We start from the raw sequence: 14,090 nt of genomic DNA, 5'->3' as shown, positions 1-14,090 counted from the left end.
GAGGGACTTACCAAAAATATACTATGGCCCATAAAAAAAAAACAAAAAAACTCCAAACTATAGTTATGCTCGCTAGTAGAATTTTTCTGAGGCTAGAGCTCTCCAGGCCAAGGTCCATTTTTACTTACCCTTGAGGTTTGATTGACTTTCTGTTTTAAGAACCCAAGAGAGACGTGGGAAGGAAAACAGACTACCGGCTACGGCCAGGCTGCCTGACATCTGACCACAGCCAAGGGTTCACTTGTGGGCCCTTGTTCATGTGCCCAGAGATTAGAACCACAGGGACCATCGAGACAGCTGTCTTTGTATCTGGACTGGTCCCGTAGATAGAAGAAGGGGCTTTACCGAAGGATGGGGTGAGTGCTCCTTCCTTCAGACACAGGCTGATAGGGAAGTGAGTTCACTGCTAGATCCTTCACCCACGGCCCTGTAGGAGTAGGACAAAAGAAGAAGGTAGCGCTCGCGGAGATTTTTCAACCTCTCACCAGTAACATAGACCTCTGTTCTCATCCGGCCCTGGCAAGGCCCACCGCCAAAAAGTGCCCAGGTGTAGGCAGGAGTAGGCGTTAGACTAGAGAATGGAGCCGCGGCTGAGAAAAGACCCAATGTACACACATAACAAAACCAAAAAAGCCATTTTATTGAAAATTAAATTCAAACTTCAAATTAATATTACAATCATGAGAAAAAAATGCCAAATAATTCCATTTACAGTTGCAACATACAATACAAATAGTCCCTTTGAAGTTGAAAGTAAACTCATCCACAATCATGGCCTGTGGGACAAACCAGAATTTGTACAATATGTGCAGGGAAAGCAGATCTTGGGCAACAGCAATTGGAAAAAAATAAAAATGAGAAGCTTGTATTTACACAAAATGCTACAAACATTTTTGTTCCACAGAAATCTAAGAACGGTAAAGCATATCCAAAAAGAAAAAATGGAATTTTATTCAGAATACCTAAGAAATTACTGTAACTTATGGTTTTGGCTGATATATTTCAAAGTACTGCATCAAAAGCAAACAGTTATTTGTAAACATGAAGTAAACAAACATCTAAAAAATTCTCACACAGAAAATATTTTTTAAATGCATTCCTTTTTTAAGAACAACAAATTCAAGGTTTGGAAGAGTCGCTTTTATTTTATTGGTTATTGTTCTTTCGAATATCCTAGAAATAACTCCTGTTCTCGCTCATGCTCTGTGTTTCCATGCATTAACCTAGACTCTGAGTCCGTTCCTTTCCTGGGAATGGAGGGAACTCTAAGCCAGCACACACATCTCGTCCCCTCTGAGTTTGCAACGGATGGTCCCTGACGGTGTGGATTTCTCAGCTTCCTTTTAAAAGGCCCCGGTGGGGCGACACTGTCTACAGAGTAACCCACAGCTCATCTGTTGCGTCTCTCCCGGTTCCAGGCTGGAGGTCACTTCCCTCATCCAAAACCAACGCTGTGGTACTTGTGCGGGGGCCCTGGCAGAGGTTACAATTTGTGAGACAACTCAAACAGATCAACGTGTCTGTGTTGGCCACGCTGTAAACTCCAGCAACGTTGGCGCTACAAAGAACCATGCTCCTTTAACCTGAAGGAAATACAGAGCGTTGGCTACTACATGGCTTCACGGTAGGAGCAGTAGTAAGGCTTTGCTTTGGTCTTCAAATCACAGATCATACACATGACCCAGTGCAAATTAAGGGTTCAGTTTAAAAAAAAAAAAAAAAAAAAAAAAAAAAAGGAAACGAAAAAGGAAAATTTAACCCCCAGGCTTTGACAAAGGGCAGAATTTGATCTAAGAAATGTGACTTACCCCTTTGGAGTGGTTGGAGGGAGGGGACAAGTGCTTGAATTTTTCCCAAGGAAAAAAAAACAAAAAAAAAACTTTTAAAGTGTTTCTGGGTTGCTGCCTGCAGCCACTCTAATAACATTTCAACACAAAAGCATCCCTAAAGTCACTTAGTATGTGTACTGTAAACTTAAAAAAGCCCTTTTAACATTAAAAAATAATGTACAAATATAGTACCTTTTTTTTTTATTATTAAATAGGGTACAGCTGGCACCGGCGGTAACATTTTTAGGTCAATTAATTAAAATTGAAATGTGTAACCAGACACTGGCTTTTTTAAGTGCTGCTGAAACACACACACATATTTTACACTTACAAATAAATGGACAGTGTCGTGCTTCAAGCTACCACACACAAACAATAAATAGTATCAGCTACTACTGCCATCTTAGTTAAGAGAAAAGTGGCTTATTTATCTAAGCATACTTGGTATACAACCTTTAGAAGGCAACCAGTTTCGTTTTGCTTTGTTTTGTTTTGCCCTCGGTTTTGGTTGGGAGGAGTCGGGGCGATTGCAAGGGAGGCGCCCAGCGAGAAGCACGGGGCCCCCCACGCTGCCCTGCGAGGCCTGGCGGCCAGCGAAGCGGGCTTGCGGCAGGACGACAGAGCAGGGGTCTCTAGGCGCTGGAGGCAAATCTCTACGAAGTTCTGTTCAGAGGGGCACCGAATTGAAAGGAAGGGGCCCGGACCTGTGGGAGCCCAGGCAGGGATTTGCCCGGTGGTGTCGTCGAATGACCCTGGCTTGGATTAAGGATTCCCGCTTGAGAATCTGCCAGGAGCGGTCAAAGTGCATCTTACAGGAGGGCTTCCGCTCAGATTCATACACAGTAGTAAGATCCCAAACTCCACATGACCTTGCCTTCCCTTGACGCAGAAGGGTTGGCTATGGCTCCCCACAGGCCAGGTGTTCTCTCAGGTCAGCTACCTGCTGGAACTTGCCTGCTACTTCAGATGACCCGCTCCCCCATAAGACAATGACTGAATCTGCTCCTTTAAGGGCAGAGTCCGTGGAGAGCTGCCGGCGGGGCCTCGGGGAGGGCAGGCCTGGGTTCTCCTGACTTTCTGTTTGGCAAGGCCAGTGGGTTAAGAATCCCCGGGACAATTTGGCTTTTCCTGTACATCAAGTGCATCCTGATGGACCCTTCAGCCACAAGTGCGGCCGCCTGCTACGTCTTCCCTGTGAAGCCTGGCGATTTAGAGTTTTGCTTTAACTATGAAACGGCAGAACGTTTTTCTGCAGTTCCATGATTCACTTGTGCTTGTCTTTTTAGTATGACAAGAGTCATTGTTATTTGAAAGAAATTAGGAACCCACATCACTCCAGCATTTCATGCTAATAAAGGGCAACAATAAGAGATAAAGGGCTAAGAGTTGGTTTTTAAATCCCCAATTATTGCTTTAAAAGGCAAAGCTGTGTTAGAGGCGATCAAAGATCTGAAAGAACGAGACATAACATTTCCTTCATACGTCACAAAAACAAGCTACATCTAAAATATTTGGAGATGGACGTATTTTTGAAAATCACATTGTGCCTGAACTGAAACTGCTTAGCAATATTTCAGATATGGCTCTAGCCCACTGAAGAAATTTGTTATTTAATAAAGAGCACTTTTAGAGACCGAAGTCAACACATCAGTACACTAAGAAATGTTTCAAGGGTCCAAATGTCATTAAATAATTATAAATATATCTTTAAAGTTATATGACCATTCACGTTAGCAAGTTACCTCAGATTTTACACATATTCATAATTTAAAAAAAAAAAAAGAAAACAACACACAGCCAAACACAAACACTATCTATACCATTATGGCTATAATAAGGTATTGCCATTTTCAGTTTTGCATAAAAGGAAAAAGGAGAAGGAGGGTAAGGATCGAAGGATGGGATTTCTTTTTGGTTAAATGGGAAAAGGAAACAAAAAAAGTACAAAAAAGTAAAATAAAATCATCTATCCTGATCAGTATTTTTGGAGTCACTTTCTTAAAAGTAGGAACACAACAACAACAACAACAACAACAACAACAACAACAAAACTGAACCAAACAGATCGTACGAGAACTTGCGGCAAGTCTGAGAGCAGTTTGGAACAGTTACTCTGAATGGATCGCACTATGCGGGAAGCGTCCATTCTACCTCTTTGCCCTCTGCGTGCACCTCGACTGGCTTTGTAAGCTGGTCTGCAGAGGGCACTGGTCCATACACAGCTGCAACCGTGAGGGTGTGCGGTTTCAAAGCACAGAGAAGAAGCGGCTTTGCTCTTCTTCCTCCTGAACCTGGAGTCCACCTCTCTGAATTGGCATAGGAACGGGTTATTTACGATAACAGGCCAAACGACAACACAACAAAAATACCTTTTTCCTTTGTGAAAGTACGTCTTACATAGAAAACCATCTGAAACCTGAATACGATTGTCTCTCTTGGGCCTTCTGCTTCTCAGTGTCTACCCTCTCATGGTTGCAAGATCATGACTGAGTGGGTGAATGAAAAATCTTCTAAAAAATAGGCACTTTGTAGATAGCTAATTGATATACATATATATGCGCTCTCTCTATATATGTATATATCGATACATTTGGGATGCGGCTCCCAGACACCGCTGGGCCACTGCTGAGGAATTTCAATATGGCCGCCAAACAGATTCATCCATTCTGCCACTAGAATTCAAAACAGTTGGGGAACTGCTGTGGCTTCCATCAGCGTCAACACCATCATTCTGGGTGGGCAAATTTGGGTTTAATAGCGTGCTGCCATTCGAGGTGGTGGTGCATGGCGGAAGCATTCTGGAAGGAGACCGATCTCCCCCCGGCACCATGGGGAACTGATAGGATCCTGACGAAGTGCCATAGTAGAGATATGGAGTGCTGCTGGTCTGGAAGGGTCCACTCTGGCTTTGGGAAGAGCCGGGGTAGGGTGGTGGCAGGTAGGTGTGGTAGTGGGTGGTGGCGGACATACCGAGGGACATGCCTGAGGTGACTGGCGGGGTGTAAGTAAAGGTGGCTGGATAGTGCATTCGTGGGTTGGAGAACCGGCTCTCAGTGAGGGATGAAATGCTTGGGAACTGCCTGGGGTCTGAAAAAGGGCCCAGTTCTGAAGCACCTAAAAATTATAACAGAAGATGGGGGGGGAAAAAAGTCTGTAAATATCAATTAAAATAAAGAGAGAATTGTTACAAGAAAAAAAAACAAAAAAAAAACAAAAGCAAAAACAAAAAACAAGAAACTTTAGCCTCCCAAAAAGGAACAGCAAAGCCACAAACAGACCTTCAAATGCACCGGTCACTAGACAGTCTTTTTTTTTTTTTTTTTTTTTCCACTTTACCGTCTTAGCGGTACGTATCCTTAAGTTCTTCACCCCCTTGAAAAAAGCCCAAATGTGTGCTAGGTCTTATGTGTAAACCAACCCAACACCGCTCATTATAGATTCACTCCTCAGACTTTAAGACTGAATCCTCATTGGTTTTTTTTTTTTTTTTCTCTTTTCGTTTCTCATTGCACCTCAGATATTTGAAAGTGACATTTTTACTAAGTCACTCAACCTAATTTTATTTTCTCAACCCAATATAAAGAAACCCCAAAGTGATCAGTTTTGTTACTGGTACTCTTGGCAAGGCCCCTTCATCAATGAAGGAACTTCAAAAAGATACCCTAACATGTTCCTATTACTTCTTTTCCATTTTTAAAATAATGTATAATCTTGTTTTATTCTTCATCTTAGTAATAGATTTCAAAAAAAAAAAAATCAAACCGGACTGAAATCAAGCCAGATTTCAACGTGTTCTGGAACTATCTTACTTTTCTGGGGGCACATGAGGAGAGTCTAGCCCTTAGAAATTCTCCCTAGGGTCATACACTAAATAAGTGGGTTTTAAAAGTGAGGGTGGGGGAAGGCTTATAGTACCTAGGAATCAATGCATTTCGTGTCTCAAAGGGAGACCCAGGACCTCATTTAGGCCAGCGGCCAACCGTAGCTTTCATGAGACGCTCTGCGCCCAGGGGAGAGGGGTAAGAGGGCGCCTCAACACCCATTCACCAGGGCCCTGTGCCACATCCTAAGGAATCAGCTTCAGGCTAATTCCAAGTGGTACCTGGAGGCAAAGCTGGCTTTGCCCTGAAATGGAAAGTCCTTTAACTTCTAAAGCGAACAGTGTGCCTCCTTAATAGGTATTTCTGGTGCTTAAACTCATAAAACCATAGCCATAAACCACCTCATGTAGAAATCAGTTTTCTGATATGCCTAAAAATTTAGTTGTGATCTTCAGCGACTGGGCTACAATTTTCTAAAACTGACAGAATTATGACAAGACCTTCTATAATACTGGTGTTCTCAAGACTGTGTCGCATCTAAAATCTTCCAATTCTCTGCATCTCACGTGTTTGCTTTTCTATAGTTTTGATCCATAAGGGAAAGCACTTAGGACTTCTTCAAGGCCTTAGTCAGGAGGTACTTCTTCAGCCCCATTTTTATTTAGCCCTTGTTCTTGGATACTCCAGGATTTATTCAAGGCATAATCCTGATACTTTTCTTTAAAGGTGCCGATTGAGAGTTTTGATTTTTGTCAAAATGCACACCGCCTGTGATCTCCCTAAGTGCCATGATGTGCGTTTGTAATCCAAAGTGACTATTTAAAAGCAATATAGAGTTAACAAAAGTTTTTCTCGAACATTGGACAGTACCAATCAGACAGCCCCGCCCAGCCCAGCCCCCGCAATTGTTAAAAGTCTCACCTGCCTGGCTCTTCTTACTGAGAGTGGAAGGCCAGAGGCAGAAGTCAGAAGTGGCAGTGTCATCATCTGTAAAATGAGGGGGATGAGCTCTAAGTTCCCTTCCAGCTCTAAGGGTTCTAGCACCTTGAACTCCAAGACAGCAGGAGAAGCAAAGCCAAGGGGGAGGGAGAGGGGGAGGCAGAGAAGTTCCCACCCCTCTTCAGTGCTTTCCCGGATTCCCCAGGCCCATAAGCAGAGGGTAAGAAGCTAGTGAGCGGCGTCTAATACCAGAAGCGAACACTTTCAAGATGACGAACCAAAACTAACGCAGTCTGGGCAGCTGCTCTCTGCTTTTCATAAATTCTTCCATCTTCGACAGGCCCCTGCCTAACCCTCCCAAATACAAAATCCTCGCCGGCTCAAATGTTAAAACGTGGAAGTAGTGATTATGACAGAGGCTCAAAAGGGAGCAGATGAGATTTAAGGTGCCCCCCCCAACCCCCGCTCCGTGCTTATGCAGTCTGCCTTGGGAGACACAGGCGCTACGTGGAGGCCACAGAGGTTCCTTGGCCAGCCTTTTCACTGCACAGCATCTGGTGAGCTGGGGCTGGCGGAGCTAACAGTAATAGGCCGGCCACTTCTGTACAGATTACATTCAATGCTCGGATCATGTGAGAGAAACCAGAATAACGTGAACAATTTCAAACGGAAAGAAGCCCCACTTAAAACATCAACGCCTGCCCCCCTGCCCCACAGAAGCACAGAGCTCACACAGATAGGCTTGTCAGTGTAAAAAAAAAAAAAAAAAAAAAAAACTTCTCGTGGGTATTTGTACTTAAAATATGCTGTAGTCATAATTAAAATTCCATGTGGTTTCCCTTATTTTGATGCAGAAGCCTCATTAAAACCCCCGATGTGGGGCCCTGCCAGTAAACTCCAATATGGTTTTGAATTTATTCCTCCACCCCCTCACCTTCTCTGTTTTACCTGATGCATTCTGCTGATGTTTTTATTACCCGTCATATGCCAGGATCACTGTACCTTTTTGGTTTATAGATGCCAGCTAATGGAAATTGACATTCATTTTTCAATTATTGAGCTCTGGCTGTGGTTTATAGAAAACAATGCAACAAATTTCTGCTAGGTTTACAGAATTTTGACCAATCACTTCTAGTCATTTGAGACTATAATGTCTTGAAGATTAACTCCTTCTGGGCAAAGAGAGCTAATGTGGACGTTAAAGGGATTATACAGTCATTTTTACAACTTACAAAACGTAGAATTTTCTGGAATTGCCTTACTCAGTTCGTGCTACCAAGAAATGTTTCTGAAACACCCTGCAATGTGTTCTGTATGAAGAAATATTAACAACTCCATACAGTCTCACATGAGATCCCTTATATAATAGTCTATGGTGAGGAGAAGGAAAAAATTCTAAACTTAAAAGGAAAAAAATAAAATAAAGCCCTCCCTAATCTTCAGTTTATAATAATTGGTGCAGAAGTAAACGATATAATTAAACTTTCTTTCATTGAACAGGGTAGTATCTGTTTTTAATCTCTGTTTTGCATATGAACTTGGGTATTCTTTTAGACAGCCTTCTTGACATTGTGTACTAAGCTACACATACCTGTGTAACTAGCCACATTACAACTACAAACTTACAAAAGATATGGAGTAGAATACAACACTTGGGTGAATTTCTAGGGAGACAAACAAAAGTGACTTCAACAAAATTTTGCACTTACAAAGATTTAGGTCATGTCCTCCAGATTCTCTATAGTACCCATTTACTCTCCTTTGCCAGTTGGGGCACTCTGATGGAAAGGCCCAAATCCCTCATTTACTGCTAAGATAATCCACTCTAATCTTACCCATTAACAAGCAGGGAAGCTGAGATCCAGAGAAGGGGAGCCACGTACACGACGAAATCACGCTGCTTGAGAGATACAGAGCCATGACTTCTGACCTCTTTGCGATCTTAGTTACCCTTAAGGAATCTGGTTGACACCATCATAGGTACATATGTATCTTGCCTTAGAAATCTAACTTTGCCTTTTTTAAAAAAAAACATTTAAGAAGGCTCTTCTGGTGCCTACATGTTGCCCCAATGAGAGTTACTGTCTTTGGGATATACTGACAAATTCTTGGACGTCTTGTTGGATCTAATCTGCTAAATTGTGGGCAGTTAGTTCAGTTGCTCATAGCATGATGTGAATGAGACCTAGGTCAAGGGTTTGATTCCCTTAGGACCTGCTGGGTTCCTACAGACGCGTTTCATTCCGGAACTGTTATCTGTACCTCTGGCCACAGTCAGATAGTTTGCAAAGGAATGCAGCTCTCATAAAGAGAGCTGCAAGAAACTTGCTCATTAAAACAGCAGCAGCAGAGCCTAATATGCATGGGAAGAGTATGCTAATAAAATGCCCATGAAGCTCCAATAAAAATAAAACCAATATTACAAGTAAAAAAACTCTTGGGGCACCTGGGTGGCTCAGTTGGTTAAGCATCTGACTTCAGCTTAGGTTATGATCTCACTAGTTTGTGAGTTCAAGCCCCACGTCAGGCTCTGTGCTGACAGCTCAGAGCCTGGAGCCTGCTTCAGGATTCTGGGTCTCCCTCTCTCTCTGCCCCTCCCCTACTCATGCTCTGTCTGTCTCTCTAAAAAATAAATAAACATTAAAAATAATGAAAAAATAAATAAAAAGAAATTTTAAAAAGCTTGCCTCTTCCCCCCGCTCCCCCGCCCCATCCCGCCAGCCAAGGTCTATGGGGAGAAAGGAAAGTTTCTTTTTCCCCAACGGGGTTTCTTGGGTCTTCAGAGCAAGTGAAAAGTGTGGTGGCAAGAAGTGAAACCAAAGAAAAGGGAGCATAAAAGAGAGCCCCCAATCTTCAGGTCTTGTGGTCTGCAATCCCCCACCGGCATCTTCCACACACTGCTTTCTAGCGCTAGTTATCCTGGGTCACACTGGACTCCTAACTAACGAGTGGGATGCTGAAGGCAGAGATTTGTCTAATCCTTGTTGGCCTCCCCCTCAGTGCTTAATAACAAGATTACTTGACATTTCTAGGCCTTTACCTAATGCTTTTGCATACATCTCACTTAGAAGGCCCTCCGTAAATCATGGTCGGCCTGAGAACAAGCAAGGAGATCCCTAGAACGAATGGAAACAGGAGTCTGAAAACAGTAAGAGACTGGGTACTTGTCATTTGGGGCTGTCAGCTAGGAAACCCTGTACCCGTGCATTGTCCCCTCTCAGCAGTGGGATTTACACATCCCACCTGAGGAGGCAGGTCAGGTGCAGGAAAGGAAGAGGGGCCTTGAAGCCAGGTGGAACTATGTTGGCACAGGCAGAGTCCCCTGTCCTACTTTTTAACGTAAGGGTATAAATGTACAGAATGAAAAGCCATCATCCTTCTCCACAATGAGGTGTTAACTTCAAAGCTTCATTGGGGCCTTTTAAATGGTAGGAGTTATTGCTTCGACAAATCTCAAATAAGCCCAACGTACTTTATTAACCCCCTCACGGCATTCTTTCCTTCAGAACGTAGAATACTCAGGATCGCCACAGAGCTGCTTTCCTCTAAGAATCTTCTTCCCTTTCTACAACATTTCTAGCTGCCCCTCCCCCAACTGCTCTATTATATAATTTCCTATTTCCCTCCTGTTCCAATAGCATTTATTTTCTGTGTCTCTCTTTTGGCCCCTTAGGAGTCACTACTTTACTGAGCTATTAGCTGTTTCTTAGCCTGTTCTCTCCAACTATAAAGTAAGCTTGGGATGGTAAAGGTCATGATTTATTTTCCTCTCATATCCCTTCTGCACGGTAGGAGCTTAAGTTTTTTGGGGTTTGCTTTTTAATGTACATATATGGATGGATGGATGAATGAATCGGTAAGAAAGTTAGTCTAGGGATCAGGAACTCTGTACAATGGTTGGTACATTTTTGACACATTAAAAACATAGATATAATAAGCATTAAAGCAATGCTGACATCAAACCTCACATGCATTCTAATACCACTCCAGACTATAAATCCTCATAAAACTCTCTTTAAAGAGTGTTCAAAGCTCTTCCCAAGCATCATTACATCACCTGACCTCATGTTGCGGATAATCAATCACCACTAGTGAACAGATTACCTCTGTTTTGCCACTGGTGTTGTTCCCGGTATCCTTAGCCCCAGCATCTGTATTTTATGTCTATCCTGGGGGCCACAGAGACAACAGAGGAGGGAGCAGGAGTGCCAGGCCACAGAAACATGGCCTGTGGGAAGGTGATCCCAGGGCAACCGCCCCCACACAGGTTATTTATTTGGGATAGGTAGTAAAGGTAACAGAGGGTAAAACTCACACTCTGTCAGAATTTCTGGACTAGTACAGGCAGCAAGTACATCAGAGTCAACAAGAATCGAAGACGACCTTTACGGATGAAGAAATGGAAGTCTGGAGACGAGGTAGATGTGAATGATACCAGGAGATTAAAACGAGGCTCTTCTTCCTGTAAAACCGGAGGGTGCCACCCCCACCCAGGCACAGGTCAGCCTTTCACAAGACATGACCGGGCACCTGCCCCACGAAGGGTGGAAAGTGAGGAGGCGGCTACTGGCATATTCGGAGTTCTCTGTCCTACTTTTGCAATGTCACGTCTCACTGCTCCCCAGTATGAACCCTCTTCTTCACGGCAGGACATACACTCAGGACCCTCACTGGAGCTTTGCGCATGCTCTCCCCAGACTCAGGACCAGCTCTCTTCTCTCTGCCAGACTAAGGCTGGGCAAGCACTATCTTTCAAGCTCACCAACAGGGGCACCTGGGTGGCTCAGTCGGTTAAGCGTCCGACTTCGGCTCAGGTCGTGATCTCACAGTCCATGAGTTCAACCTCCACACTGAGCTCTGTGCTGACAGCTCAGAGTCTGGAGCCTGCTTCAGATTCCGTGTCTCCCTCCCTCCCTCCCTCTCTCTCTCTCTCTCTGCCCCTCCTCTGCTAGCACTCTGTCTTTCAAAAATAAATAGACATTAAAAAAAATTAAAAAAAAAAAAAAGCTCACCAATAGCCAACAGCTTCCCAGGATGCAAATTCTTGCCATCTTTGCTTTTTCATGTACATCCTGAACATTTATGTATGTAAAGTCTACTCCACACATTTTAAAGTATTATCATTGTGTTTAGAGAAGTACTGTCATTTTCCAACCAAGGGGAAAGCAAATTAAGAATAAGAATCGTGTATTCTTTGGATCCTACCTACTACATAGTGCAGTGCTAAGAAAGGACAGTACTTCCCAAAAATGTGCTACACAGATGAGTTACTAGCATTACCAACAGGCAACATGACAGAAGCAGAAACGCTGTGTAAAGATCATCCAAAAATCGATTTTGGACTATATGCAGGGTAGTCATTTGCATTTTCCACACTGAGGTTTTCAAGGATTTTTACATCAATTTTCTTAATTTCCCTGAATTTCCCCCCTCACTTGAAAATGATCAAGAATCTATCATTAAATTAGCTTTACTTGTAATTACATTAAATAATAATTGGAAAAACATACCCTACACAGGAGAAATGTAATGGATCACACCGATGGAGAAGAAACCAGCAAAATGAGAATGTGAAACCAATTTTTTTAAGATAATGGAAGGTCAGACTAGCAAACTCCATAGTCTTGCAAAAGAGAGGAAAAGTGCCTCAACTATCCAGGATAAATATTTATTTTCCGTGTTGTAATGAATTGTACTTTTCCACTGCATGCTCACAAATTCTGAAAGACCAGCTGATCCTAAGGCTAAGAAAGTATGCTATGCTGGAGGAAAGAGAGAGGGGAAAAAAAAAAAAACAACAACAACAACCTGGCAGTTTCCAGAAACTTCAACCATTCCTTAAACCCACCCAAATTTTGAGGATATTGTTGGAATACTATATTTCCTCTTTTTGAAGGCAAAGGAGGCAGGCATTAGGAGATGTGGGAGTGTATGCACACAGAGAGGGAGGGTAAGAGAGAAGGAAGGAACCAGGGGGTTGGGGTGGGGTGGGGGGGATGGAGAGAAACAGAGGAAAAATGAGAGAGATCTTCTTGCTAGGCCCTGATTAAGAACTTTTTAAAGGCCTAGGAAGGGTGGGTAGTCTTTGAAACCAGATCCGCTGCAGGAAGGAGGCCAGCACCCAGGACACCGTGTCTTTCAGAAGGGGCCACCCACGGTGCCGTGGCGGTCATATGACTGCTCTGTCACATCCTGAAGCCATTTCCAGCCCATGCACACGTCTGTGCTCCCATTTAGAGAGGATGGGATATATTGGGAACACACATATGGAAACACTTTCAGAGAATCAGTTTCCATGAAATTCATAATGAGCCAAGTGGCTTCAGATGTGGTTGCGTTCCTCCGATTAGCCAGAGGAAAAAAAAAAAAAAAAAAAGGAGGAAAAAAGGGACAAATCCAGCCTTTCAGACCTTATTTCAGTTTCAGAGAAATTAAAAACCACTAATGACTTATGGCTACCAAAACATGGAGCCATAATTAAGAGAGGAAAAACTAGGAGAAAGAGGGATAGAGGTTTAAAAGCAGTAGTCTTCCCCTCCTCAAAATAACAGCATCAATATCAGTAATCTTATCTTAAATCACGGGGAGGCTTTCCTGCGATGGTATCTGCCCAGAGTGGTAGAATTCATTTTCTGACATCCTGGCAGAAGGCAGTGCGCATGCGTGCGTGGGGGTGGGGGGGGGGGGGGGAGACGCAGAGGGGGCGCGGAGGCTCCAAGACCCGCTCTTATTTGATAACATATGTGGCCAATTAAGATTATTTTAAAAATTGCAACTAAATGATAAATTGTTCCTCAGTAAATCTTTCAAAAAAGCTTGAATGCAGAGGGGACAGCCTGGTATTTTCTCGTGGCCTGCGCTAGTGGGAACTCAGGCTATATTAAAAGCAGAAATTTATGAACTGGTCGAGATGTTATATATTAGACACCAAAGCTTAGCTGATAGGAGGGCATGAAATACAAGAAGGGAACAAATGGGGGAGGGTTTTTAAAGAGGGGCATAAAACGGGTATTAGTAAGTTCAAACATTATTTTTATATTAAAACAAAAACAGGCATTTTACAGAGTAAAATTTCACGTGAAGAGAAGAGACCTGAAAAGGCTCTCCTCAAAGGAGCGGGGGTTCTTTGGGGTTGTGTCAACAGATTGAGGAGAGCGACAGCAGTGAAGGAGCCCTGGAGTTTCCTCTGCCCTTTGGGGTGCTTTAGTGGAAAAATCTGAGGAGCGTTTCTCTGGAGTTTGGTAGCATGCCTGAACCCATTGTTCAGGAATGCTCTGACTCCAGGTTGCTGGGAACCAGCACTGGGCTATTGCTTAACAGAACAGCCTTTGCTTTGCGCCAACCATAGGAATCCCGTAAGAGATTTCATATCCACGGTATCCCATGACGTGGCCAGTTTCACTAAGAGGAAAGACTGGCTAGCCAGACAAGTGAGAGGGCAGGGCTCTGATCTGCAGAGGATTTTTACTGAAGTATTCCACTCACGTTACGGCACTGAACC

General features: G+C 43.4%; 1 protein-coding gene across 1 annotated transcript in view; it reads right to left on the bottom strand.

Annotated features, from left to right (window-relative positions):
* Nucleotides 1-618: 618 nt before the first annotated feature.
* Nucleotides 619-14,090, bottom strand: part of RUNX2 (RUNX family transcription factor 2) — a 224,791-nt gene continuing 211,319 nt past the window's right edge. Inside the window, 2 exon segments of the mRNA XM_058736121.1 lie at nucleotides 619-4,943; nucleotides 6,572-6,637. Of these exon segments, the coding sequence (XP_058592104.1) occupies nucleotides 4,465-4,943; nucleotides 6,572-6,637 (545 nt within the window). The 3' untranslated portion in view covers nucleotides 619-4,464.

This window comes from Neofelis nebulosa, chromosome 6 (genome assembly GCF_028018385.1).
Source record: "Neofelis nebulosa isolate mNeoNeb1 chromosome 6, mNeoNeb1.pri, whole genome shotgun sequence".
NCBI classification, from domain to species: Eukaryota; Metazoa; Chordata; class Mammalia; order Carnivora; family Felidae; genus Neofelis; species Neofelis nebulosa.
Note: the sequence above shows the minus strand (reverse complement) of the source record. Positions and strands in the feature narration are given on the sequence as shown.